The sequence below is a fragment of the Pan paniscus genome, chromosome 6 (assembly GCF_029289425.2).
Source record: "Pan paniscus chromosome 6, NHGRI_mPanPan1-v2.0_pri, whole genome shotgun sequence".
Classification (NCBI taxonomy): Eukaryota; Metazoa; Chordata; class Mammalia; order Primates; family Hominidae; genus Pan; species Pan paniscus.
This window is the reverse complement of record NC_073255.2, coordinates 179,543,500-179,570,796: the sequence shown is the minus strand read 5'-3', so window position 1 is coordinate 179,570,796 and position 27,297 is coordinate 179,543,500. Positions and strand designations below refer to the sequence as shown.

At 40.6% G+C, this 27,297-nt stretch overlaps 1 protein-coding gene and 1 gene segment (V, D, J or C); both read right to left on the bottom strand.

The window, feature by feature from the left end:
* Nucleotides 1–13,088, bottom strand: part of LOC100991075 (T cell receptor beta constant 2-like) — a 93,412-nt gene extending 80,324 nt beyond the window's left edge. The window contains 2 exon segments of the C gene segment in view: nt 12,439–12,743; nt 13,031–13,088. Coding sequence covers nt 12,439–12,743; nt 13,031–13,064 — 339 coding nt within the window.
* Nucleotides 147–4,618, bottom strand: LOC100993013 (serine protease 1). Its single transcript, XM_063606148.1, has 6 exons — nt 4,553–4,618; nt 3,908–3,950; nt 2,479–2,638; nt 1,165–1,418; nt 625–761; nt 147–328 (listed from the first exon to the last, which is right to left on the bottom strand). The coding sequence occupies exons 1-6, from the start codon at nt 4,616–4,618 to the stop codon at nt 176–178; spliced, it is 813 nt and encodes a 270-aa protein (XP_063462218.1). The 3' UTR covers nt 147–175.
* Nucleotides 13,089–27,297: the final 14,209 nt, after the last annotated feature.

The following is a 27,297-nucleotide window of genomic DNA, read 5'->3' as shown; positions in this document are numbered from 1 at the left end:
TGGAACACATTTTGGGAGATGGGGGCTCTGCTTACCTTTAAGGGGGGGAGTCGTGTCTGACCTGAAATTAGAGGATGTTTTCCAGTGTGAAGGAGTGAGAGGGAGCAGGAACAGACACAGACAGGGAGAACAGGGTCACTTTATTGGTATAGAGACTGCAGAGGGACCAGGGGCTTTAGCTGTTGGCAGCTATGGTGTCCTTAATCCATTTCACATAGTTGTAGACCTTGGTGTAGACTCCAGGCCTGTTCTTCTGGGCACAACCATAGCCCCAAGAGACAACTCCTTGGAGCTGTCCATTGCAGACCACAGGACCACCAGAGTCACCCTGGGGGGAAGAAGGGACAAATCGTATGGAGAGATGGAGGAGGAATATAGCTACATTTACTCTGATCCTTAAAAGACCCCTTTCCAGCCAGCTCTGTGGCTCCGCATCCTTCTCACAGTGGCCCATTCTCTGTTCTTCCTAAGCAGACAGGATGCAGCCCAAGGGAGCCTTCCTCACTTCTCCATGGGGCACTGCAGGGAGCCTCCTCAGCCCCACCACCTTGGGAGTTCAAATCTTTTTCCCTGGTGGGGCCTGGGTATCAGTGGGAACCTCAGCATGGGAAGGGGTCAAATCACCTGGCAGGAATCCTTGCCTCCCTCGAGGAAGCCCACACAGAACATGTTGCTGGTAATCTTTCCAGGGTAGGAGGCTTCACACTTAGCCTGGCTCAGCACAGGAGCGTCCAGGCACTGCAGCTCGTCTGGGTAGTCGGCTGTGAGGATCAGGAAGAGATTAAAGAAAGTAGAAATGTGGGTCAGGCCAGAGAAGGAGACAATAATCTCAGATGGAACACTGAAGAGGAACACAGCCCCTGGAGAGGACTCCAAAACATAAGTCCTGGCAAGGGACTCTGGCTTTTAGTTCCCAGAATGATCATTGTTGAACCCCTCCCAAGATGTCATCATATCAAGTTCTCCATTTGTCCTGTCTTTTGATTTTAGAAGCCAAGTCCTTGAGACTTTGCATCTCTCTGGTGCCTAGTACAGAGCCTGTGTGTAATGGGCACTAGAAATGTGTCTTAAGCCTGGAGGTGAGAGGATTCAAGTTAAGGGGCATGCTTTGTCCTGGAAATTGTGAGGATGGAGGGAAGTAGAAGGACAAAGGGTCCCACTCACCGCCAGAGCTCGCAGTGTTGCCCCAGCCGGAGATGAGGCACTCGGTGCCAGCAGCTGGAGGGGCGGTGGGCAGAGAGATGGTGGACACACGGGCATTGATGACGGCAGGTGTGGAGAGCTTGATCAGCATGATGTCATTGTTCACAGTCTTACTGTTGTATTGGGGGTGGCGGATGATCTTGGCCGCATTTATGAACTGCTCATTCCCCTCCAGGACTTCGATGTTGTGCTCTCCCAGTCTCACCTGGATGCGGCTGATGGGCAAGGCAGGCACGGTGAAGCCCTTCTTTCACAGCTGGGGCACTCATCCCACCTTCCCCAGGTTCCTCAAGCTCCCTGCACATGGACAGCTCTGGAGGCTTGTGGTGGGGCATGTGGCCATATCGCATGGGCAGGAGAGGGATGTGGGTCGGTGAAGGTATGAGATCCAGGACCTTTCTGCCCCAGAGGTTGGTGGTAGTGGGGTGGGGAAGAGTCAAAGGGATCCCACTAGAGGCTGCTCCTCAATCTGCCTTCCCAGACTCTTTCTCACAATCTCCACAGTCACTAGCACTGTGGGCACAAGGAGCTCTTTGAAGTTTTCCCAGCATTCTGCATCCCAGGCCTTTGCTAACTGCGCACAGCGCCTACTCCTCCCTCCCTTCTTGGCCTGGTGAGAACTACCCTTCTGTGTAATCTAATCCAAGGGTAGCCATAGCATTAGCATCTCCTGGGAACTTGTTAGAAATGTAAATTCTTGGTCCTTACCCCCACCTACTGATCAGAACCTTGGGGATGGGACCCAGTGATTTATGCCTTAACAAGCCTGCAGGGAGTTCCGATGCATACTCAGGTTTGAGAGTTCTTGGTGTAGGCAGCGGTTCTCAGCTCTGTCTATACACTCTACAGTTACCAGAGGTAGAGTGTGAAATACTCACTGATATTCACACCCTCTTCCTGAAAATTTTGAGTTAATTGCCCTGGGATAGGACACAGGGATCAGTATTTTTAAAAACGCTTTCTTACGTGGCTTTAATGTGTAGCTAACCAGCAAAAGGCACTTTCCTGCTTTTCTCACTAGCTCTCACCACCCCAAGATCATCCCTGCCTGCTTTTATGATCACAACCTTTGCTGTTTCTTGGATTTGTCTTGGTGTGAGAGCTTCCTGTCTTGTGTTCACTCTCTGCTCTGGAGAGTCAGCTGTTGCCAGCAAGATTTCTTCTCCACCACCTCTCCCATCCATCTTACCCAACCTCAGTAGTTCCCTGGGTGGAAGCCAAGCTCTACCCAGACAGCCTGGCTGGGAGCTTTGCAGTCAGGGACCCCACACTTACGACTTGTAGCAGTGAGCTGCTGACACCACCCACTGTTCGTTGATGAGGGAGCCACCGCAGAAGTGGTAGCCAGAATTCAGGGACACCTGGTAGGGGAGAGAATTCTTCTGACAGGTGTAGCCCCCAACGATCTTGTCATCATCGTCAAAGGGGGCAGCAACTGGAGTGGAGATGGGAAGGGAGAAGGCAAGTTAGCAATATGTTACGGGTGGCCCTCCCAGCCTGCGGTTGCTTCCTGCTAACTAGAAATCCTTAATAAGCACAGTGAAGCTAGGCAAGGGAGGGAGCTCTGCCACCCCTGGTGAGCATCACTGGATGTGACTGCCAAGTGTCTGTGTCTGCAGGGCACATAGCTAGGTACCCTGCAGGGGCTCAGATCTCTCCTGGGTTCACCAGGCTGAGGATGCAAGGGATGTCCTCAAAATGCTTCCAGTGGGATAGCAGTTGGGATGTGGTTGTCTCACCCACTGAGTGCTTCTTTTATTCATCACCTGTGTACTTCCCCTGGCTATTTGAACCCTGGATTGTCAGGATACTTTGGCCAAGCTAGGGAATCCCCTGGCTGCGTAGACCTGGCCATGACCATCTTCTCCCATAGCTCAGATCTGTACAGTCGGGGCAGAGTTGACGGCAGACCCCAGGCTCACTTTGGTAGAACAAAGGTAGACGTTGTTATTGGCCAATAGAACAGCAATCCTTACCTTGGCTGCATGGCTGGAAATGTTAAAAATCACCTGGGAACCTTAAAAGCCCACTACACAGCTTGCACACCAGACAAATGAAGTTAGAACTTGTAGAGTTGAGTCTCTGGCATGCGTAATTTTCCAACATCCCCAGCTGCATTTGAAGTTAAGAGCAGCTATAATGATGCTATTTTGGTGCTGCAGGAGCCAAGTCTGAAGCCTGCTGCTTCATTTTGTGGGCCAGCCCCATCTGGCCTCCCTTCCCAGCTTCTCCAACCATAGCTTGGGTATGGAAGAATGACAGTGGAGGGAGTGAAATCAGGGAGAAGGTGAAACAAGTGAGGCTTAAAAAGAGCCCAAGGAGGATGGGAAGGAGGGCTGCCAGATGGAGGAAATAGAATATCAGAGCATAGTCAAAAGAGGAGAGGTGGCAAGAATGGCAGGGCATGTGTCTCCCAGGAAAGGGGGTGGGTGAGGCCTGAGGCAGGGCATGAAACTCACCAGCAGCTCCCACAAAGGCAAGGATCAGGAGTGGATTCATGGTGGTAGAGTGTGCCTGACTGGTGGTGGAAGGCCTGTCCTTATACCTCCCAAGGATCAGGAGAGGAGGTGTCTGTGAAGTGAGGGTCACCACTCCTCCCAGCACAAACACACCTGCAGCTTTCCCCTTCCTAGGGTCTTGCATCAGCTCGGCTATGTTTGGCCACTCTGTGGGTTTGTGATTCACAGGTGATAAGGATACTTACCTTCTGAGAGCAGAGAGGGAGACTGCTGTTTCCTGGAAGGATTCTGGGATGGGAAAGACAGGGGAAGCCAAGCCCCGGATCACAGAGCTGGGCTTTCTTAGGCCCAGGAGAGGAGGGTTAGAAGGAGGGAGAATGGCCTGGCTGTTTAGGAATCTTTTTAACTATTGGGGTTATATTTAAGGTACTTAAGGAAGGACAAGCGTTGGTAACCAGCTTGGCTTTTCAGCGTTCTGGGGCCCCCATGAGAGGAGCAAAGTCTGATCTAAGGCTCATTCCTGTGAATATGAAGATGTTTCTCTCCAGTCACCGTGGGGGAAGGTCAAATCCAAGACTTTGGGGAATGGAATTCCAACACTAAGGGGTAAGGAGAAGGGACACTCAGCATTCCATAGGATTCAGGGCTTCCAGATGGCTCTCCTTCCTACCAAGGCTTAAGGATGGGAAGTGTTTCAAAGAAGGAGGGGGCACAGTTTAGGTAGGAGCTTTCTCAGTGCATCTGGAGGATGGAAAACCAATGGCGCACTCCTCCCCTTCTTCAATGTGAAGACATTTGTCTCTCTTATGTGCATCCTGTCATAGGTTCTTTTTATGCAGCCTCATGGTTGCCCTGGCAACCTGCTCTCAGGGTGAGGCAAACTGACCCACCTGCTTGGGGCTGACAGCCTGAACCAGAATGACATGGCGCCAATAAGATGTCAGAGTTTGGACCATCGTAAATCTGGGTTACGATCTGATCTGAGAATCAGCAGTAGGTAGAGATTTAAGCACATGGTAAATGGGTCACATATTTGGTTGAATAACGAAGATGTGGAGGGGTGGGTCTAGAATTTTCTATTTTTGATGCAGTGAGATTATGCTTGGCTCAGTACAAAGTGAATCTTCCCAGAGAATATCCTGATTTGGGCCCTACCAAGGCTACTAAGACACAGTTGTGTAATTGACTGAGGCACAACCTGGCCAGAGCAGTGTGGAGATGGAGATGCTGTCTGTGCTCAAGTCTAATGATGTAGGGAAAGGAGGAGCTTCCTTATGAGGGTGCTTTCCCTTCTCAGCAACTCTGAGCTCAGGCTGGTGATGGGCAGGAGTGAGTAGAGTTCAAGTTTGGATTCTTTGAAAGGTAAAAGAAGCAGAAATGTTCTAGAGATGGTGGACAAAATGGGAAAAGCTCAGAAACTTGGTGTTGAAATCGGACATGGCCAGGGGGCTAGAGGGAGGAAGCAAATGGAAACCAGAGGGAATTGGAAATAATGCCAAAGTGGGGCCCATGGTGTTGAGAGGACACACAGAGTACCTTCGGGTTCAGCTCCTGGTATGGCCGCTGAGCCAGCTTCCCCAAAGCCAGGAGACCCACTGCTTGGAGACCCCCTCTCTGCCTCATAACCCCTCTAATCACTAATGGGCCCATACCTAACACTGCTATGCTTAGATGGTGCACGGTGCCTGACAACTTTACAAGAGTTTTCATGTAAGCAACAGTGGTACATTACTTTTCATTTATGCTGAGTTTCATACTTTAACTTCCCACAAACATGCTAATTGTAATTTGTGCAGAGCAAAATTGTTTCCATTTATAGAGCAAGAGACTGAGATTCAGAAGGATTCTGTCTTGCCCAGGAATACAGATCTTGGCAGAGCTGACCATAAGGCCAACGGAAGCCATGGAGAGCATTGTGAAGTGTGGGAATTTCATCTAAGAGGAAGTATCTAAAAGGAGATTTATTGAGGATCAAGGCTGAGGTCCCCAGAGGACAAACTCTACATCTGATTCCTTCCTGGTGCTTTTCTTCCTGGTAGAAATAGATGATTGAATTTATCTTTCTCCTGGCGCCTAGTCTCAGAGCATTACCTTGCCACAGTTCGAGACCCATCCAGGCCATGACTGCCATGTAGATGACACCCCTCTCTGCTCACGAATAACTGGCCAAGCCTGAGGTAGCCAGGTTTTGGAGCATTGATAAAATGGGCTTTTCCTTTGTTGTCCCTGAACATGTTGTTTCATTTTGTCCCTTGTCATGGGGTCTTCACAGAACACCTGCCTTAGAGGATAAGGAGAGACTCCTGCTCTAACAACTGTAGATACTAGTGTGCACTAAACAGGGAGGTGAACCTTGGTAGAAGATGGAAAATTTTTTTGGAAAAGGGGATTTTTGGATCAGTGCTTGTGGCTCTGACTCTCAGTCTGAAAGGGAACACCCAAGAATATGAGGATTTTCTGTATCTAGAGCTTGAAGACTAGCCTTCTCCAGTATTTTGCGCTCTTCCTTAAATGATCGCAAAATAGTCTGAGGTCAGGTTTCTTCAGAAAGGAATGACCTTACAGGCAGAGAAGAGAGCTATAGGTGGAGACTGTTACCTCATACTGTAGACTCAGATGTGTAGGATAGGTTCAGATCCAGCTGCCAAAGGTCAATTTGGAGGACATGTGATTCTTGTTACTGTTCATTCTGAATTGTAGATTTCTTTGTCTACTTCTCAAGACATCTCTCTGGCTTGTATTTAGTGCTTAGCACACTAAACCACTTTCCTTTAATTTTGATAACAGTGAGTCTTTTCTGTGTGCTTACTATATACCACATAACTTACTCTACAGCATGTAACTCATGTAAGTTAAGAATGTTTTTTTCATTTTATCATCACAACTACCTATGGGCTTGCCCATTTTACAGATGATCAAATGAGCTTTCTGGAGGTGAAGTGGCTTGCTCAAGGCCACACAGCCAGGAGGTTTTAAAGATGGGATGTAAGTATGGTGGTCAGACTCTAGGGCCTCCATGCTGTGCAATAGGGCATTCTGCTTTGCCTCCTCTGAGCTGATCCTTAGTGTAGCCTCACTGAGGTGGTAGGCAGATGATATTGCTCTCTCCTTTTTACAGATGAACAATCTAAAGCTCAGAGGTCTAGTGTCTTCTCCAGGGTTACTTGTCTAAGGAAAGCAGAGATCATACTAGAACCTTCCCTATTCAGACAAAGTTTGTTCCCCTTCATGTTGCTACAGAGTTGCGTCTTTCAGATCTCCTAGTAGTCTGCAAACTGTCAGATTCCAATTTTTTTTTAACACTTTCTTCTCCAAATCCCACCAGATCTTTCTCCTACGTTCTTACTGAACTCCTCCTTGGGTTCCAGTATCTTTTATCATTCCCCAACCAGATTGTCAGGTTTTAGGCTGTCTTACCCCCAAACTCCCAGCTCCTCTCCTCATCCATTTTTTTTTCTAAGCTACTTATCTCCCGCACAGCACAATTTCTCTTTATCCAGTAAGGAATTATTTTCGTTACTATATCATCCCAGGAATCATTGAATCTGGAGAGCGAAGGGAGTGCTCTGTGTGATTCAGAAAAGTCTGACTTGTAGATGGAGTCGCAGAGCATGAACTGGTCAAGGCTGATCAGCTAAACGGAGTAGCCCATTCCTCCCCGCCTGCCTCCCGCCCCTCCTCTTGACTGCCTCTTGCCCCTCCTTCTGCCTGCCCAGCTGCTCCCCACCTTGAAGCCATGGAAGACATGCAAGTTTTATGCCCAGAGGGAAGTTTATAGTTCTGTTTATTCTTCAGGCTTCCATGTATGGGTAAATGGGGAAGCCTCTAGCACTTGACACTAAACCTACAGTATTTTAAGGATAGATTGATTGCTCTAATATAATGGTGAGTCTTTCTGTTGACATTTTAGCCACTCCTTGACCACTCTCTTGTTTGGCCTATTAGAGCTGCTTAAGTGAGTCCAGGCTCCCTTAGACAAGAAGCAGAAGAAAGCCAGGACAGAGTGCAGGAGAAACACCTGTGTAGGTTCTTATTATTGTAACATCTAGGATCTGTTGCATGATACTCAGAGTTTAATATATGATGTATGCATTTTTTTTTCTAAATTATGCTAGCTCTAGACTGAGGCTCACAAGCTAGGTTTGGTGATAAATCCAGTCAACTGGGTTCCTTCTACTTATGTAGTTTATAAAAGTCTAGATTGTGTCATCCATTTGGAAGGCAGCCAATGGGTCAGTCATTTCCTCAAGATCATCTTGGCCAGGAGGGCCTTCAAAAGGCTCCTAAGGCTCAGAACTGAATGCTCCATCCACACAGGCACCAACACAATTCCAATTGAGAACTTTCCACCCCAGGGCCACTGTGTTTGAGCAGGTTCTGCACTTTGCCTCTCTATAGAACCTATATCATCTGTTCCATTTCCCAGTCTTGGGTAAGGCAGCAGAACGGGGTTGGCACATGACATATGTACCTTTCTATTCAAATACAATGCTTGTTATCTGTAGTCCTCCTACAGTTCTGTAAAACACTGGAACTTATTCCTCCTATCTAGCTGTAATTTTGTGTCCTTTAATCTTTTTGTATCCTCCCCGCAACTAAAACATAAATTTAAAACAAGAATAAAAAATATAAAGTTTGAAGTGCTTATTCCTTTCCTGTTAGAATAATCTAGTTAATTTTCTTATGGGCTTAGATTATCTAAACTCAAATGCCTTTGTAGAGTTTTCCTCCAGGGAAATCCACTGCAGCTGTATAAATTTTCTTCTTATCTTTGAAATATATTTATTTACTCGCAAATATTTATTGAATTCCTGGAGTGATATTCCAAGAGTTCTTCTAGGCTATTTGGAAGCAGCAATGAAGAAGACAGAAAAGGTTCTTGTTTTCAGTGCATTCATGTGTGCATGTGCATGCATTTATGCACATATGAGGAGGTATAGAAATGGGATGCACATACATCACTTTCAGTAAATGATGAGTACATATTACTAAAATAGGATAAAGTGATAATATAATATGGCATGACTGCTGAAGTGCTGTTACGTAGAGTGGTCAGGAAAGGTCTCTTTGGGGAGATGGCATTTAAGTTAACACCTGAATAAAAAAGAACCAGCCATCTGCAGGTAGAGTTAGGGCTTTCATGATTTCCTTCTGAGTCTGCAACAGAAATAATTCAACACACACAAACAATTGCTATTTAAAATTAAATAACCCTGTCATCTAGCCTATGGATATATACCTTGTCATGGGTTTTGATTGTATGAAGGATGGTCATCAGTATATCGAACTATTCTTATTAAAGTTAATGTAAAATATTTTTGAAATGAAATGATATTCATGAAATATTGTTGGGTTAAGGGAATAAATTCTAAAACTACATATTGTATGATCTAATTTTATTAAACTGAGTGATTTTGACTTTTTTATTTTGATAATATGCATATTTTATAATACCACAAATTTTTTATTTAATTAAAATAGCTAAAAGAGAAACAATTGTAATGATAAAATTTTCTGAGAGAGGGCCATACTTATTCTTGAGGAAGGAATTGCTAGTGGTAAAATATGTTTTTATAGTGAGAAATACGTTTAGGTAGCAACTACACTAATTGCATATTTTGTCTCTATGTGCTTTTTATACAGATAATTGTATCACTTTCTTATTAAAAAAAAACCCTACATTTAAAAAACTCACTATTATTCTTATTTTCTATGGAGAAATTAAGGCATGGAGAAATTGTGTAACTTGTTAAGGTTACACCTAGTGTTAAAGCAGAAGAACCAAGTTTTAAACTTAGGTCTGTCACTTGACAAAGTTCAAGTTCCTAACCACAGTGCTTTACTGCTTTTAAAGAGGCAATTTTGTAATATAGGAAGGTGTTTCATAATCCAAGGCTTCACTGTAGGTAAATTTGTCAACTTCCTATGGTAATGGGAGCATGGGCCAGGAAGGTAAGCTAACAGTGAACCCATGAGATAAAACAGGTATACATGTGCATTCCTGTGACCTGGAGAATTAGTACACATGGAAACTGGAGAAGGCCCATGAGACCTTACATGGACCAAAACTAGACAGGAATCACTGCTTTACAAAGCGAGGTACACAAAGAGATACACAGTTAGTGAAAGGATGAGCTAGAAAACTAATCCTAGAAGCAATTAACAAAGAATATTATTTATCTTGGTCTTGGCTTTGGGTGAAGGATTTTTAAAAATTTCCTCCGAATATTCATGGTCGCTGAACAGTCAGCCCATTGGGGTTTGAGATAGACGTTCTATGACCAAGAAGATATATACTGAGAATTATAAAATAAAATGATATTAGCTCTGTAGTGCCCCAATTTCTTGACAGAGGCAAACATGAATTTTCCTAGAAAACCCACTTTTACTCCAGTATTTAAAGAATTCTGAAAGATGAATTCACATTAACTTACATAATGTACAAGGAAATAGGCTACCCTGAGTGAGAGCCAGCAGACCACTGAAAACCAGATGCAAAAAGGCATCAAATGCTGGCATTGTCAGATAATAATTCCCAGTAGATGCTTAATATACTTATAAAAAGAAAATAATTTTAAAATACACAAGGAACAAGATGCTTTCAAAAATGTCCACTCATATTTGTAAATGACCCAAGTGGATTTTCTAGAAATAAAAATTAATATAATTTAAATGAACAAAGTCAGTTGAAAGATTAAATTAGAGGCTTACTGGAGCTGAGGTGTGAATTAGTAAACTAAACAGTAGTCTTAAAGAAATTACCCAGATTGTAGCATAGAGAAGCAAAAAGAAGAAAAATATGACTGAATAGGTAAGGAGACTAGATGATAGTATGAAAGAAAATTGAACATAAGATATAGCTATACTTCTGGCCATCTCTTCTTCAATAAAATTTGGACAACAATCAGGTATACCAATTTAAGTTTTGGCCCCGAGAAGATTTCCCTTCACCACTACCTTTCAGAACCATACTTGGTTAGACTGTAATGATCCTTCCAGAATAATGTGAAGACCCATCAGAAAAAATAAGCTCATGTTTCTCAACTGGAAATATGGAATTTCCATGAAACTTGGGTGTGGTTTGAAGGTAAGAGGAGAAAAGTATGAGTGGGTAGCATGAGACTCTGAGATGTGCTCTTGAAATTGAATCGTGCCTTTTTCCAGCTGTGCTTAAGTATGGTCTTGATTATGTATTTTCCATTTAATAACAGAATGCTCTGGGCACAGCCAAATTTACAGTTTTGCAGATCAGATAATACCTTGTTCTGAATGCCATTATGAGGCATCCATTACAGAGCCAGGAGCAACTTTTCAAAAGAAGAAGGGGGATCGTTGGCCGGTAAGAGTATGGCTTTACACCAAAACTCTGCACCTGTCTGCAGGGCAATTCTCCAGGTGGCCTTGGACAAACTCAGTACTCCCCTATTTCTTGCTTGTAGTTCTTAAAAATAACTGTACAATGTTCTGGGAATGTAACATCCTGAGATAAGGAGGAACTGGCCAGAACAGCCAGGGCTCTGTTCCAGTCCCTTCTAGAAATAGAATGTCCTTCAATGCTTTGCCAAGCATGTCAAGTTGCTCTAGGATATAAAACCCAGGGTGGCTGCTCTCTGAGGTCCCTCAGTGGCAGTGCAAGTAGGGAAGGCACAGACAAGATTTCATCCACCCTGGGCAGCTTTCCTGAGCCTAGTGGGACTGGCTTTCCCTGAATCTTAGGCCTCTGTTTTCCCTTGCTGCCTGTTTGTAAGTAATAAACACTCCTCATGAAATTTGTGTGTGTGAGCATTCTTTCTCTCTGGGATCTGGAAAGCAACAAAAGTATAGCCCAAGATGCAATGGTCTGAAGTGCAAATCAGGGCACAGCAAACCTGTTCCACACTGCCTTGTGATTCTCATATTGGGGAATGTCAGGAGCTCCACAGAGCATCGGTATCTACCATAGGCTCTTCAAGAACAACTGGGTCTGCTTAGTCCATGGCCCAAGCAGCAGGAAGCTTTCATCATGGGCTTGTTCTGCCACAGAACCCTCTCTTGCACTGGCCCCAGCTTTACAGATTACATAGTAAATGGAATAGAGTAGCACAATCAAATGCAGTATATCCAAAGTTTAATTCAAAGTCCAAAGACTAAGCATTGCACCTCTTTCTCTGTGGTACATGATCTAAGGTGCAGCAGCTTACTTCTTACATCTGGACCATTCCAAAACTCACCAGTATAGAAGGTTCCTGAACTTTGCAGATTTTATATTGGCCTGGGATGCATGTGTCATATTCTCATATTGAAGCATCTAGAGGGCTTTATCATTCCTATTCACTGAGAACAACCAGATGTCATTAATATAATGTACCAGCTTTGTTTCAAGATGACTAAAGTTCTTCCAAAATATATTATGATAGAAAACCAGCTAAAAAGAGCCTTGAGATAAAACAGTTAAAGGCTATTACTGACCTCGCCACTTGAAGGAAACTGTATCTGATTGTTTTTGTTGGGTATTTCTGAGCACCCTTCTAGAAGAAATTTTACCCTCAGCTTTCCAGGAGCCACTCTTCCTGCCTGTGGATAGAACGCTCCAGCTAGTCCTGCAGATGCTCTCCTCATCCCCAGTCTATCCATTCATACCCATGCCCACCCACAAACACAGAAACAGCTGTGTCTGCCCAAAAGCTGTGGTTTTCTCCTTCTATCCCACCTTGGCAGGGCCTTCAGGCTCATGTGAGAGGAGCTGGGTAGGAGAGAGCTGAGGTTCTTGCTCAGATCTTTGATCTGTGCCCCGCACTGTGTCTTCAACGCTACAGAGGTATATGCTGCTGTCTTCAGGGCTCATGTTGCTCACAGTCAGAGTTGAGAATGTTAGGTTTGGGCGGCTGATGGGAAACTTGTCAATGACAAATCCAGTCTCATATGTGGCCTCAGAGCCCTGATTTGCAGTTGCAATCAGTGTCGGGCTCTGTCCAGGTTGCTGACGGTACCAGAACATCATGGTGACTTGGCTATCGACTTGACACTGGATCGTCAGGGAGGTTCCACGTTGACAGATATCCCTGCTTGGCTTTTGAGAGATGACAGCACTGAACACAGAGCCTAGTTCCAGAGAGATATTCATGAGGACCGACAAGCTTGGGGTCAGACATCTCCCCAGGCAGGAAGATCTCTGCTTTATCTCTCCAATACCACCTCAGCTCCCAAAGGACCCCAGGGAACTGCCTCCTTTTTATTGTGCCAACAATTACTCTGTTATGGTCCTTTAATCTAACATATCCCCTTCATCTTCTGTCTGGTGGCTTCAGACTCTCTGGAGAGAAAGTCTTTCCACCTCTCCACCCAGTGTTAACATTAACCCCAGACTCCTCAAAAGACAAGGCTCATACCTAGTCCCAGGAGAAGGAGCAGAAGACTCAGCATCTTCAAGTGATGGCCTCTCCCCTGAGAAAAGGCACTAAGAAGTGAAACTCAAGTTCATCTTTCCTTCCTACAGCGTAGTTCCTTCCCACTCTGTTTCCCTCCTCTAACAGGTGGTTGAGTTTCTGCATGATATGCAAAAATCAGTCTTCCCCCTGGTGGAACTGTGTGGCTCTTCACTCAGGATGAGTCTTCATGCACAAGTCTCACAGCATGCACCAGCCACTCACCACCATTCTCCCATCACTTTTCCATCTGTCATTACTGAACACCAGTCTGTGCTACTGTCTGGGTGTAGAGCAAAAAGTGGGGTGCAGAATTGACTTCAAAGAACTAAAAGTAATATGTTAGAATATAAGGGAACTTCATTACAGTATTTCAGCTGTCTGCTGGGTCTTCATGGTTGTCCCAAACTGAACTCCTTCCTCCCCCAACACGTACACACACCAATAAATGGGCTCTTATTCCTCAATTCCCCTCTCCCAACAAATGGCATCCCTGCTCTTCTTGCATGTTAGGTTCAAGAATTCCATAAGCCTCTTTTTTCCTCACCTACCTTATTTGTCAATTCACAAATTAAATGCATTGTCTCTTATATCTCTTCCCTTGTTTCAGTTATCACAGTCATAACTATTTTTTTTGTCTTTGCTTAATTCCTGAATACTTGTAATATGGTTTCTTCTATTCTAATTCAACTCAGTCTAGGCCATGAAACAGATCATGTTTGTGTAAAACTTGTCCACAATGGTATGATCTTTTTCCATTATCAAGCTGATTTCTCGTATCATGTAACTGCTTAAAATAGTTCATTTTTACATAAAAGCAGAGCTAAGTTTTTGAGCACTTACTCTACTTTTAATACATTTATTTAAGTCTATTTTTTCGGCTAGGCTAATTATAACAGAGAACAAAAGGTAAGTTCCTTCTCCAGAGACAGTCTTGTAATTATTTTGCCACATGTTCTTAGAAATAATAGTTCTTTCTTGTTCAAGTTTATGTAAATCTGACTCCTCCTTCTTTTACACAGAAACACACAGCCCAAACCTTCCTGTACTTCACTTCTTTAATTAGCAATGTGGTTCTTATCAGCATATTTCAAAGTTGATTTTATTAAAAAATACACAGAATCATGCCATTATTTTCCATTTTATTATGAGAATTTTCAAACATCTATAGAAGCTGAAAGTATTATACAGTGAACATGCATGTACCCACCACCTAGGTTCTGGATAAAACTGTTACTGCTTTACCACATAACTATCCATCTATCCATCCTTCTATTTATCCATCAATCCATCTAATTTTTTAATTCATTGAAAAGTCAGTTGGAGGCATACTTCACTTCTAAGCAGTTCAGCACATATATAATTAACTGGAGTTCAAGGTGTTTTTCAGGTAAAATTTGCATACAGCACCACACACAAATCTTGAATACCGTTAAACAAGTTTTGACAAATGCATACACTGTGTAACCTACCAAATTGTAGAATATTACCATTATCTCCAAAGTTTTCTCATGCCTTTAGTTTTCCCCACTGCTAACTCCTTAGAGGCAACTAGTGTTCTGATTTTTTCATTATAAATTATTCTTTTCTAGAATTTTATATAAATGGAATAACATCATACACTCTTCTGTGCAAAGTTTCTTTCACCCAGAATAATGGTTTTAAGATTTGTTTATTTCTTTCACCCAGAATAATGTTTTTAAGATTTGTTCAAGTTGTGTGTATTAGTACTTCATTCCTTTTTGTGGCAGTGGAATACGTAACCATATAGATATACTACCGTTTGTTTAGCCAGTCTCCTGTAGATGGACGTTCAAGATATCTCCAGGTTTTGGCAATGATGAATTCACTTTCTGTAAACATTCCAGTTTAAGTCTTTTTTTGTAGATTTATGCTTTTATTTCTCTTAATTAAATACTTAGGAGTATAATTGCTGGCTCATAGGGGTAGATGATCAGAGGGTTTTAGTTTTATAAGAAACTATTAGAACATTTTCCAAATTGGTTGTACTATTATCCACTTTCACCAACAATATATGTGAGTTCTGGGACTCCAAATTTTTGCCAGCATTTGGTGTTGCCAGGTGGTTTAACTTGAGTGGGTATGTGGATGGTTAGCGGTATCTCATTGTGGTTTTAATGTGTATCTTCTATTTGTCTGCCCTTTTGCCAGTACCACATTCCTGTGATTATTGTGGGTTTATAGTAAGTCTTGGTCAGACAGTGAAAGGACTCCAAATGTGTTCTTTCTAAATTTTGTTTTGAATATTCTAGAGTGTCAGGAGCTCAGCATAGCTGAAAAAGAGTGCTGAGGACTTAGGTACTCATTTTAACATATTTATTCTTTTTAAAATTTCAACTTTTATTTAGATACAGGGGGTGCACATGCAGGTTTGTTACATGGGTATATTGCACCCAGGTAGTGAGCCAATTGAAGCAACAAGCCCCAAAGGAAAGAGTTAAATCTTTAATTACCTCCTTCAATAGTGTAAGCAAGAGTCTAAAGCCAGAGAAAGTACTGACTCCCCCTGTTCGTTTTTCCCTGTGGAAATGGCACTGGTCAAGTGTTAGTTGGATTAGCACAGACATGGAGTTGTCTCACTGTTGGGGAGCCCTGCAAGGAGAAAGTGGAAACTCACTGGGTACTCAGAGTGGAGAAAAGTGTCTTTAAGGCTCTCTCTTCCTCTCCTATTAGGAGGCCTTGACAGAGGCACCTGAAGAAGACCTCTACATAGGCCTCAGAAAAAGAGACCTAAGAATGAAGGATCCTGAGCTGGCAATATAAATATGCACAACGGCGTGACCAGCCAGGGGGTCTTTGACTGCAACTCTCTTCAAAGACTGCAATGCATTGGCTGTGCACCAAGTCTGGGGTGGGCAGAACAGCCTCTCCACACCCTGTAAACCAGCCAGGTAAAGCCTTTGTAATTAATTATCTATGGCCTGAAACATCATACATAGGCTTCTAACTAGGAGCGGGACTTCTCATAAATTCTTTGTGTGTTCATATACCTTCTAGAATCAGCTTCTCAGTTTCTTAGAAAACAAAAACAGTTGAGATAACAATTGAGATTTTAATGACTGTAGATAAAATTTAGAGAGTACTGGTTTTAACATATTTAGTCTTTTTAAAATTCTCACTTTTATTTTAGATACAGGGGGTACATATGAAGGTTTGTTACACGGGTATACTGCACCCAGATAGTGAATATAGTACCCAATAGGTAGTTTTTCAACCCATGTCAACCTCCCTCTCTCTTCCCCTTGAGTAGTGCTCAGTGTCAATCATTCCCATGTTTGTGTTCATGTGCGCTCAATGTTTAGTTCCCACTTGTAAGTGAGAACATGTAGTATTTGGTTTTCTGTTCCTGCATTAATTTACTTAGGACTATGGCCTTCAGCTCTATTTATGTTGCTGCAAACAACTTGATTTCATTCTTTTTTAGGCCTGTGTGGTATTCCATGGTGTATATGTTTTCTTCATCCAATCCGTCATTGATGGGAACCTCAGTTGATTCCATGTCTTTGCTATTGTGAATAGCATGGTGATGAACATATGAGTGCATTTTGGTATAATGATCTAGTTTCCTTTGGATATATCATCAATAATGGGATTGCTAGGTGGAATGGTAGCTCTGTTTTAAATTATTTGAGAAATCTCCAACTGCTTTCCTCAGTGCCTGAACTAATTTACGTTTCCACCAACAGTGTATAAGCATTCCTTTTGGGTGGAGTGTTCTGTATTTGTCTATTAGTTTCAACTGGTTAAATGTTGAGTTTAATCCCAGCATTTCTTTGTTAGTTTTCTGCCTCAATAATCTGTCTAACACTGTCAGTAGGGTGTTGAAGTTTCCTACTATTATTGTTTGGTTGTTTAAATCTTTTCATAGGCCAAGAAGAACTTGTTTTATGGATATGGGTGTTCTAATGTTGGATGCATATATATTTAGGATTGTTGGTTCTTCTTGTTGGATTGTACTCTTTATCATTATAGTAATGCCCTTCATTGTTTAATGTTTGTTTTATCTGATATAAGAATAGCAACTCCTGTCCTTTTTTGTTTTTCATTTGCATGATAGATATTTTCCCCTCTCTTTGTTTTGAGCCTGTGGGTGTTGTTACATGTGAGATGGGTCTCTTGAAGGCAATGATGGCTGGCTCTTGTGTTTTTATCTAGTTTGCCACTCAGTGTCTTTTAAGCAGGTGTTTAGCCCATTTATATTCAAGATTAGTATTGATGTGTGTGATTTTGATCTCATACCCATGTTGTTAGCTGGTTGTTATGTAAACTTGATAGCGTAGTTGCTTTGTGGTGCCTGTGGGCTATGTGCTCAAGTGTTTTATGGCAGCAGGTTCTTTAGATTCCATATTTAGCACTACCTTAAGGACCTTTTGTAAGGATGGTCTACTTAAAACAAATTTCCTCAGATTTGCTTGTCTAAGAAGGATTTTATTTCTCCTTCATTTATGAAGCTTAGTTTGGCAGGATATAACATTTTTAGTTGAATTTTTTTCAGGATGCTGAAAATAGTCTCCCAATCTCTTCTGGCTTATAAGTTTTCTGCTGAGAAGTCTGTGGCTAGCCTGATGGGGTTTCCTCTGTATGTGACTTGACCCTTCACTCTAGCTGCCTTTAGAATTTTTTTTTCTTTTACCTTGACCTTGGTGAATCTGATGACTGTGTGTCTTGGGGATAGTTGTCTCATATAGTAACTAGCCAGCGTTCTCTGTATTTCTTGGAATTGAATTTCAACCTCTCTAGCAAGATTAGGCAATTTTTTTGGCATTATTTATATTTATATTAGGCATTATTTATATTTTTGAAAAATATATTTTTGAAATATATTTTTCAAATATATTTTTGAAATTGCTTACTCTTTCTCCTATTTTGGGAATGCCGATGAGGCATAGATTTGGTAGCTTTACATAATCCTATATTTCTTATTTCCTTATTTTTTTTTTTTTTTTGAGATGGAGTCTCGCTCTGTCACCCAGGCTGGAGTGCAGTAGCACTATCTTGGCTCACTGCAAGCTCCGCCTCCCTGGTTCACGCCATTCTCCTGCCTCAGCCTCCTGAGTAGCTGGGACTATAGGCGCCTGCCACCACGCCCAGCTAATTTTTTTATATTCTTAATAGAGACGGGGTTTCACCGTGTTAGCCAGGATGGTCTCGATCTCCCGAACTCGTGATCCACCAGCCTTGGCCTCCCAAAGGGCTGGGATTACAGGTGTGAGCCACCGTGCCTGGCCAGTTTTGTTCATTTTTTAAAATTCGTTTTTCTTTATTTTCATCTAAGTTGATTCAAAGAACTGGTCTTCAAGCTCTGAGATTCTTTCCTCAGCTTGGTCTATTCTGCTGTTAATACTTCTTATTGCATTATTAAATTCTTGTAGTAAATTTTTGAGCTCTAGAAGTTTATTTTGATTCTTTCTCAAAATGGCTATTTCATCTTTCAGTTCTTGGATCATTTTACTGGGTTACTTGGATTCCTTGGATTGAGTTTCAACTTTCTTCTGAATCTCAGTGAGCTTCCTTTCTATCCAGATTCTGAATTTCGTTTTTGTCGTTTCAGCCATTTCAGACCGGTTAAGAACCATTTCTAGGGAGCTAGTGACCCATTTGGATGTAAGGAGATGCTGTGGTTTTTTTGAATTGCCAGAGTTCTTGTGCTGATTCTTTCTCATCTGGTAGGGTTGGTGTTCCCTTAACTGTGGTGTAAGTTGAGTATGGTCAGTTGGCTTCATTTCTGGATGCTTTCGGAGGGCCAGGGCTCTGTACAGAATCCGCATATGTGGGTGAATTCTTGCACCTGGTTTCACATCCTGCATATATTAGCACGGTAATTTTAGTGTTGTAGTTTGTGCTGTGATCCAGTAGCACGCGCTTAAGAGTAACGGCCGGTAGCTAGGCTAACACCTAGCTTGCGTGGCTCTTGTACTTTCTTGTTCACAGGCATGCTCTGAGGTGGGTCGGGGAGAGAGATGGCCCCCTCACAAGGTTTGCTTCTAGGACTTGTGGGGAGCCAGCTCCAATCCCTGGCACTGCACCTGCATTTCTTTTGTTAGGTGTTCCAGGCTGCAGGGGACTCCTGAGGCAGAGGCTGCAACAGGGCATTATTTATATTTCTATATTTTAAAACTGTCTTTCATTTCCTTTAGCAACTGTTTTTAGTTTTCTGTACACAAGTCTTGCATGTCTTTTGCTAAATTTAAATATTTTATGTTTTTTAATATAAATTCAGGTTTTAAAATTCAGTTATCCAATTGTTTATCATTAGTATACAAAATATAATTTTTATGTTGTAATAATACATTAATGTATGAACTTACTAATTTGAGTAGTTAATATATAGATTTCTTTTAATATTTGCATGTAAGTAGTCCTTTCATCTCTGAAAAAGGTTTTCTTTATCTTTTGATACTTAGCTTTTTAGTATTTTTCTTGTCTTTATGCATCAGTACAATATGGAATAGAAGTGGTAAGGGTGAACATTATTGACTTGTTTATGATCTTGAACATGTTTAATATTTAAGAAATAAAAATGGGAAGACGTTTAATATTTCTGTCATTAAGTGTGACATAAGCTGTTGGTTTCTTTCAGGTGCCTTTATTAGATTGAAGAAGTCCCTTTTTTACCTAATTTTCTGAGTGTTTTTATTATAAATGAGTTTGGAATTTTACCAAATTTTTTCTGTCTGTACGTATAATCAAATAGATTTTTAAAAATGTGTTAACAAGATGAATTACATTGATTGATTTTTTAATATTATACCAAACTTTCTCCTAGAATAGACTCTATTTAAATATTTGAATAATATTTTTAGATTCTGTTTTGATTTTTATTTGTTGGCTTTTTGCTATACCTCTTTAATATTTTCAGGGCTATTCTGGAAAATAAAGAATGATACATTTAAAACTATTTGTCTACTTACTATATTGTAGAAGTTTACTTAAAATATAAGAAATTTGTATCTAATAGATCTGTTTTTCCTACTTCTATCCTTTAGATTTTAGTGTCATTCTGTATTATATATATTTTATATATCCTATAATACAATGATGAAATTTTTACTTTAGCTAGTCTTACATATGATATAGAATTTTTAAGACTCTTTAATATCTGACTTCATTTCACTACTTCTTGTGCTCTTCATTTCTTCCTCACAATCCAAGCTTCCAACTGGTATTATTTCTTTTTTACCTGAGAGAATTCCATTGCCATTTACTATCATGTAGTTCTACTGTCAATGAATATTTTAATTTTTATTTATATTCAGATAACTTTACTGTGGTATTTTAATTTTTAGCTGAATATTTTATACCAAATTCTGGGTTGACTTTTTGTATTTCTTGTAGCACTTTACAGCTACAGTTCCCTTCTCTTCTGGTATTCACTTTTTTTAAATGAAAAATTATCATTATTCATGTCATTGTTCCTGGTATGTATGATTTTTCTCTGGCTGTTTGAAGATTTTGTCTTCTTTTCTAGTTTTGGACAATTTGACTGTGATGTGCCTAGGTAGGTGTTCTACAGATTATTTTTCTGAAATTCTTTTTATGTCTTTCAATATACTTTTTAATTAGGCTTTTTAAACAAATATTGTTTTTTACCCATGCTTTTTTATATCTCCTCTTCTTTCACTTTTACTCCAATTTCACACATTTTGTACCTTTTGATATTTTTCTAGAGATCACTGAGGCTATTTTTTTCATATTTTTCTCCTGTTTTCTAGATTTTGTAATTTCTATGGATATAACATCAAGTTTCTGAATCTTTCTTCTGTCATCTCTAATCTGCTAGAGATTTCATTTAGTGAGATTTTATTTAATTTTCAAATATTGCAGTTTAAATTTTAAAGTTTTCATTTATTTTTAATAGTTTTCATTATTGTTATAAACGTTCCTATTTTATTCATTATAAGAACATTTTCTTTTATATCCTTAAACATGATTATAATAGCTACTTTAAATTTCAGTCTAGTAATTCCAGCATCCAGGTAAACTTAAAGTTTGTATCCACTAATGGCCTCTTCATTCAAATTAGGTCATGTGATTTCTTTTCTTCATATGCCTAGTAATTTTTGCATTGTATCTTGGACATTGTCAACAATATATCTAGATTTTGTTTTATCCTTCTAAGGATGGTTGGATTTTTGTTTTAACAGGCATTTAACTTGGTTGGATTTATACTTCAAATTCTGTTTCCTATAGCCAGCAACAGCTGAAATCTCTATCCAGTTATGTTAGGTTTAACACTGCTGATTCCAGTATTCCTCTCACATGCATAGTTTAGGCATCAACCAGAGATTCAAACAGAGTTTGTATGGAGAACATTGGGTTGTTCTTTTTTGGACTTTCCCTTCTTGCATGTCTTTCCTAACTCTACAGCTGGCTTTTTAATGGGTTTCTATTTGACTGGGAACTACTTTCCAGCAAAAAGCTATAAAAACAGAAAATTTACCTGTCATCCAAGTGTTGACTTCCCTGTAGTTTCTGCTGGCTGTTGGTTGCTTTGCTGTCCCTTAAGGTAGGCTTTAAAAATGTTCGTCCTCAGTTTATATTTGTTATTTGTGGGAGCATGGGTCTTATAAGAATTATGATGCCATTACCAGAACTGCATCAATCTTTTTAATGGTTTGAAAAATCAGCAGATTTTTGTCTTTTGGTTTCTACCTATATTTGATATTGCTGAATAATCTGGATTCTTTTTAATGGGATCACCTTCTCCAGGATGGATCTGGATTTTTGACAGGCCATGCAAACTGATACTACAAAATTGTGGATGAGTTACTCAGATGTATCATTTAATAGATCCATAGTCTACATTTTGGCACTATTTGAAAATGCAACCCTGGAGTCCCTCTGCTTTAGTCTGGGCTAGTTGCTAATTAGTTCCACTGCCCAGCTTTTATCCTGGCACTTTTCTTTCTTATTATTCTGAATGAGAATTTCTATTTCCTGGACCCCATTTTTTTTTCTTTTTGGTTTGTTTTCTCAGTTTGCTGAGACATACTAGCCAGTAATTTCCTAAGAAAGCTTGAGATGGAGGTAAATGTTTTGGATCCTAACATAATTAAAAATGTCTTTTTATTTGCATTTTATTGATATATTGGGTTAGTAGAGAAATCTAAGATTAAAATGATTTTCTATCAGAATTTTGTTGATATTTCTTGCACCATTTTTTTTGGAATTCAGTGTTGCTGTGTAGAAATGTGATGTCATTCCACTTCTGCATTTATTTATCACTTTTCTCTAAGTATAATTTTGATTTTTAACATTTTCTTTGTCTTTTGTGGTTTAGAATCATTTAATCCCCAGTGTTCTGAAATGATGAAGATACGCCTTCATTTCAGTTGTCTGACATTAATTAGCCAACAGCAGGCATTTTAAAATATGGAGGCTAATTTTTTTTCATTTCTGGGAATTAATTTTTAGGGTATAATTTCTCTGATAATTAATTTTTTTTTCTTTTTTCTGGAGTTTCTCTTGGACAGTTGACTCTCCTTTGTTCACCCTTCAAGTCACTTATATTTTCTTTCATGTTTTCTGTTATTTAACTTCTTGAACGTTTTGTTCTATTTTCTGGGATGTTATATCGAGTTTTCTTTTGACTCTTATTTTAAAAATTTATTTTGACTTTCTTAAAGTTTCTCCCTTTATCTTATTCTGTTTTAAGGATGATGTGTTTCTTATATCTGTCTGGGATAGAAACAAGAATTTACATGATTACTACTTAGAAGTCCACTTTTTTTCTTTATTTTATATGCTTGAGTCAATTTTCTTTGTTCCCACTATTTATTTAATTTCCTTTCCTTTTTCTGTTTCTTGTTTTTTATTTTCTTTTTCTCTTCTTTCTTTTAATGTCTGTATCCTTTTCCTTTCTATCTATGTTAGAAACTTTGTATACTAGTGATCTTTGATTGTATATTGATTTTTAAGAGTAAAGCACTAAAAACCTGACTGAAAGCCTGGTAATATGGATGGTACTTGTTTGCTAGGAGATTTTACTTGAAGAGATTCGGCGGGGAACTGGTTGTTTCATAAGGGACACTGAAATATCAGTATTTGTAAGTCTCTTTTTGGGGGCTGCTCAATTTCTTCAAATAAAAATACATTATTATGCTACTGTGGGTATAGTTACCTACTTGTTCTGTGCCAAAGGCAGTGGAGAGGTGTTGAGAGTTAATTCTTCATGGGTCTCTGACATTTCTGCACAACTTATATCAACTTTTCATTTGGACTATCTTGTCAAGAATGTTTATATAGCAATCAACCTGGAAGACAGAGATAACATCTCCCTCTGGATCTGTTTGCTATCCAGGATAATAAACACAATGTACCCCCATGAGACAAAGATTGATGAGGTTTGGGAAAAGCCACAGCATCCAGAAACTGCTCTGTGTCGCTGTTGGGGAACTGGGCAGAGGGGCAGGCACAGGTCACTTATAGACATATGAAGCTCATGCTGCCTGCTGTGTTGAGAGTATTAAAAATACTTTGTCTGTAATCCAGCAGTCTCTTGTCTTCTGCTAGCATCCATGGAATGCTGTCAAGCTCTTAGCTTGCAAGTATGGTAAAATCTCATATCATTAACAGTTCTCAACAAGAGAAACTGGATAATTGACTATATGAGACTATATATTTATATATCAATTATTCTCTTTGTCTTTAGCCCTGCATCTCATATCACTCTTGACATGCCATGTAATTCCAAGGCTTGAGATCTTCTTATTTAGTTTCTTAGAATAAACTTTTAGTTTCCTGTCAAAAAGAAGAATGTTGGCTACTAGCATTTGATGTATTGCTTAGATGGTCTGTGAAGGGTTAGGGTAAGGGATTTCTGTTTAATTTATAAACTAGTCATCTATAACTTGATTTTCTGCTTTGGGTATCAACTACGCACACTCTCTCTGGTCATAATTTTTAATAAATAAAATGGAAGGACAGTATAATCAAAATTCGAAGAAGGACAAATATAGCTTTAATATTCAGATATGGGCAAGCAATAGTTCTACACCTAGAAATTATAAGTTAGTAAATTTAACATCATCCCTCTTCTTATCCTGCCACCCTACACATGCGTAAAATATATTCATAACTGAATATTAAATATGCAGATTTTTGAGCATTTGTAAAGCAGAATGGCAATAATTAAGAAGTAATATGAGTTCATTGAGGGCAAGGTTTCAGAACACTTAGCTACTATTTTTAGACAAGAAAGTGATGTATGAGACCCATCACATGTCAGAGCATCTCAAACCATGGGATCTGGCATTACCATGTAAGCGTTTGTCTGTCTAATGTTACCATTAATAGACTATAATTATTGGCTTATTTTCTTAGGCAGGTAACTGTATGGTATCTGGCAATGTGTATCTCATCCAAGATACTTGACAATACATTTTCAATATATACTATGTGATATGGTTTAGCTGTGTCCCCATCCAAATCTCTGTTTGAATTGTATCTCCTAGAATTCCCATGCATTGTGGGAGGGACCCACAGGGAGGTAATTGAATCATGGGGGCCGGTCTTTCCTGTGCTATTCCCATGATAGTAAGTCTCATAAGATCCGATGGTTTTATCAGGGGTTTCCACTTTTGCTTCTTTCTCTTTTTTCTCTTGCCGCCACCATGTAAGAAGTGCCTTTTGCCTCCCGCCATGATTCTGAGGCCTCTGCAGCCCTGTGGAACTGTAAGTCCAATTAAACTTTTTCTTCCCAGTCACAGGTATGTCTTTATCAGCAGCATAAAAATGGACTAATACAGAAAATTGTTATCAGTAGAGTGGGGTGTTGCTGAAAAGATACCCGAAAATGTGAAAGCAACTTTGCAAGTGGGTAACAGGCAGAGATTGGAACAGTTTGGAGGACTCAGAAGAAGACAGGAAAATGTGGGAAAGTTTGGAACTTCCTAGAGACTTGTTGAATGCCTTTGACAAAAATGCTGATAGTGATATGAACAATAAGGTCCAGGCTGAGGTGGTTTCAGATGGAGATGAGGAAATTGTTGGGAACTGGAGCAAAGGTGACTCTTGTTATGTTTTAGAAAAGAGACAGATGGCATTTTGTCCCCACCCTAGAGATTTACGGAACTTTGAACTTGAGAGAGATGATTTAGGGTATCTGGCAGAAGAAATTTCTAAGCAGCAAAGTGTTCAAAAGGTGACTAGGGTGCTATTAAAAGCATTCCATTTTAAAAAGGAAACAGAACATAAAAGTTTATAAAATTTGTAGCCTGACAATGCAGTGGAAAAAAACCCATTTTCTGAGGAGAAATTCAACACAGCTGTAGAAATTTGCATAAGAAGCCTAATGTTAATCCCCAAAACCATGGGAAAATGTCTCCAGGCCATGTCAGAGACCCTCATGGCAGCCCCTCCCATTACAGGCCTGGAGGTCCAGGATGAAAAACTGGTTTAATGGGCCAGGCCCAGGGTCCCCATGCCATGTGCAGCCTAGGGACTTGGTGTCCTGTGTCCCAGCCACTCCAGCCATAGATGAAAGGGGCCAACATAGAGCTCAGGTTGTGTCTTCAGAGGGTGGAAGCCTTGGCACCTTTCATGTGATGTTGAGCCTGTAGGTGCACAGAAGTCAAGAATTGAGGTTTGGGAACCTCCACCTAGATTTTAGAAGATGTGTGGGAAGGCCTGGATGCCCAGGCAAAATTTGCTGCAGGGGTGGGGCTCTCATGGAGAACCTCTGCTAGGGCAGCACAGAAGGGAAATGTGGGGTTGGAGCCCCCACACAAAGTCCCTACTTGGGTACGGCCTAGTGGAGCTGTGAGAAGAGGGCCAACGTCTTCCAGACCCCAGAATGGTAGATCCACCAACAACTTGTGCTGTGTACTTGGAAAAGCCACATGCACTCAATGCCAGCCTGTGAAAGCAGCCGGGAGGGAGACTGTACTCTGCAAAGCCACAGGAGTGGAGCTGCCCAAGACCATGGGAACCCACCGCTTGCCCCAGCGTGACCTGGATGTCAGACCTGGAGTCAAAGGAGATCGTTTTGGAGCTTCAAAATTTGGCTGCCCCACTGGATTTCAGACTTTCATGGGGACTTGTAACCCCTTTGTTTTGGCCAATTTCTCCCATTTGGAATGGCTGTATTTATCTAATCCCTGTACCCCTATTGTGTCTAGGAAGTAACTAGCTTATTTTGCAGGCTCATAGGTGGAAGGGACTTGCCTTGTCTCAGATGAGACTTTGGACTGTGGACTTTTGGGTAATTGCTGAAATGAATTAAGACTTCGGGGGACTGTTGGGAAGGCATGATTGGTTTTGAAATGTGAGGACATCAGATTTGGAGGGGCCTGAGGCAGAAGGATATGGTTTGGCTGTGTATCCACCCAAATCTCTACTTGAATTGTATCTCCCAGAATTCCATGTGTTGTGGGAGGGACCCAGGGGGAGGTAATTGAATCATGGGGGCCAGTCTTTCCTGAGCTATTCTCATGATAGTGAATAAGTCTCGCGAGATATGATGGGTTTCTCAGGGGTTTCTGCTTTTGCTTCTTTCTGATTTTTCTCTTGCTGCCACCATGTAAGAAGTGCCTTTCACCTCCTGCCATGATTCTGAACCCTCCCCAGCCATGTGGAACTGTTAAGTCCAATTAAACCTCTTTTTCTTCCCAGTCTCGGGTGTGTCTTTATCATCAGTGTGAAAACAGACTGATACACTATGTAATGATTATACATTCTTCATTATGTTTTCTCTTTCTTTAAAATATCTTATGGTCTGCTTTTTAATGTTTTCATTAGTGAATAGTACCCCTTCAGTGTCCCAAGTTAAATAAGACATCATCCATTAGATAGAACAGGTACCAGTTTATTCTACTGAAGGCTTAAGCATAAAGGAAATCTCCCTCAACTTTCTGCCACCGATGTCTGAGTGAACTGAGCCAGTTCTGATGCCCTCAACAGAGGGCAGAAGAGATCTATGTTATATCTAGGTGCTTGTCACTGCCCTTTATAGGGAATGATGGGATGAAGAAACCCCATCGACTCTTAGTTTCTTGCTATTTCTGTTTTAATGAATTGAAATTAATTGAAGAAGATCTAGCACAGATGAGAAGACTTCCCAATTTTTCAAGCCATACAAAATTGGCTAGGTCAGTTAGGAGGATACTGGAAAATTGAGATAATTTAATTTTAGCAGCAAATTTTCAAAGTCATCAATGTTAATCTTATGATATGATGGTGACATGGGAGATAAATGATGATACAGTGTATCT

Bases quoted from the DNA above. Each gene is read 5' to 3' on its own strand.
- LOC100993013 (XM_063606148.1), bottom strand. From the start codon at position 4,618: ATGGTCCAAACTCTGACATCTTATTGGCGCCATGTCATTCTGGTTCAG. The intron at 762-1,164 runs GTGAGTGGGACC...TGATCCTCACAG, and splicing joins CAACACTGCGAGCTCTGGCG to CCGACTACCCAGACGAGCTG. The intron at 329-624 runs GTGATTTGACCC...TCTTCCCCCCAG, and splicing joins GAGGCAAGGATTCCTGCCAG to GGTGACTCTGGTGGTCCTGT.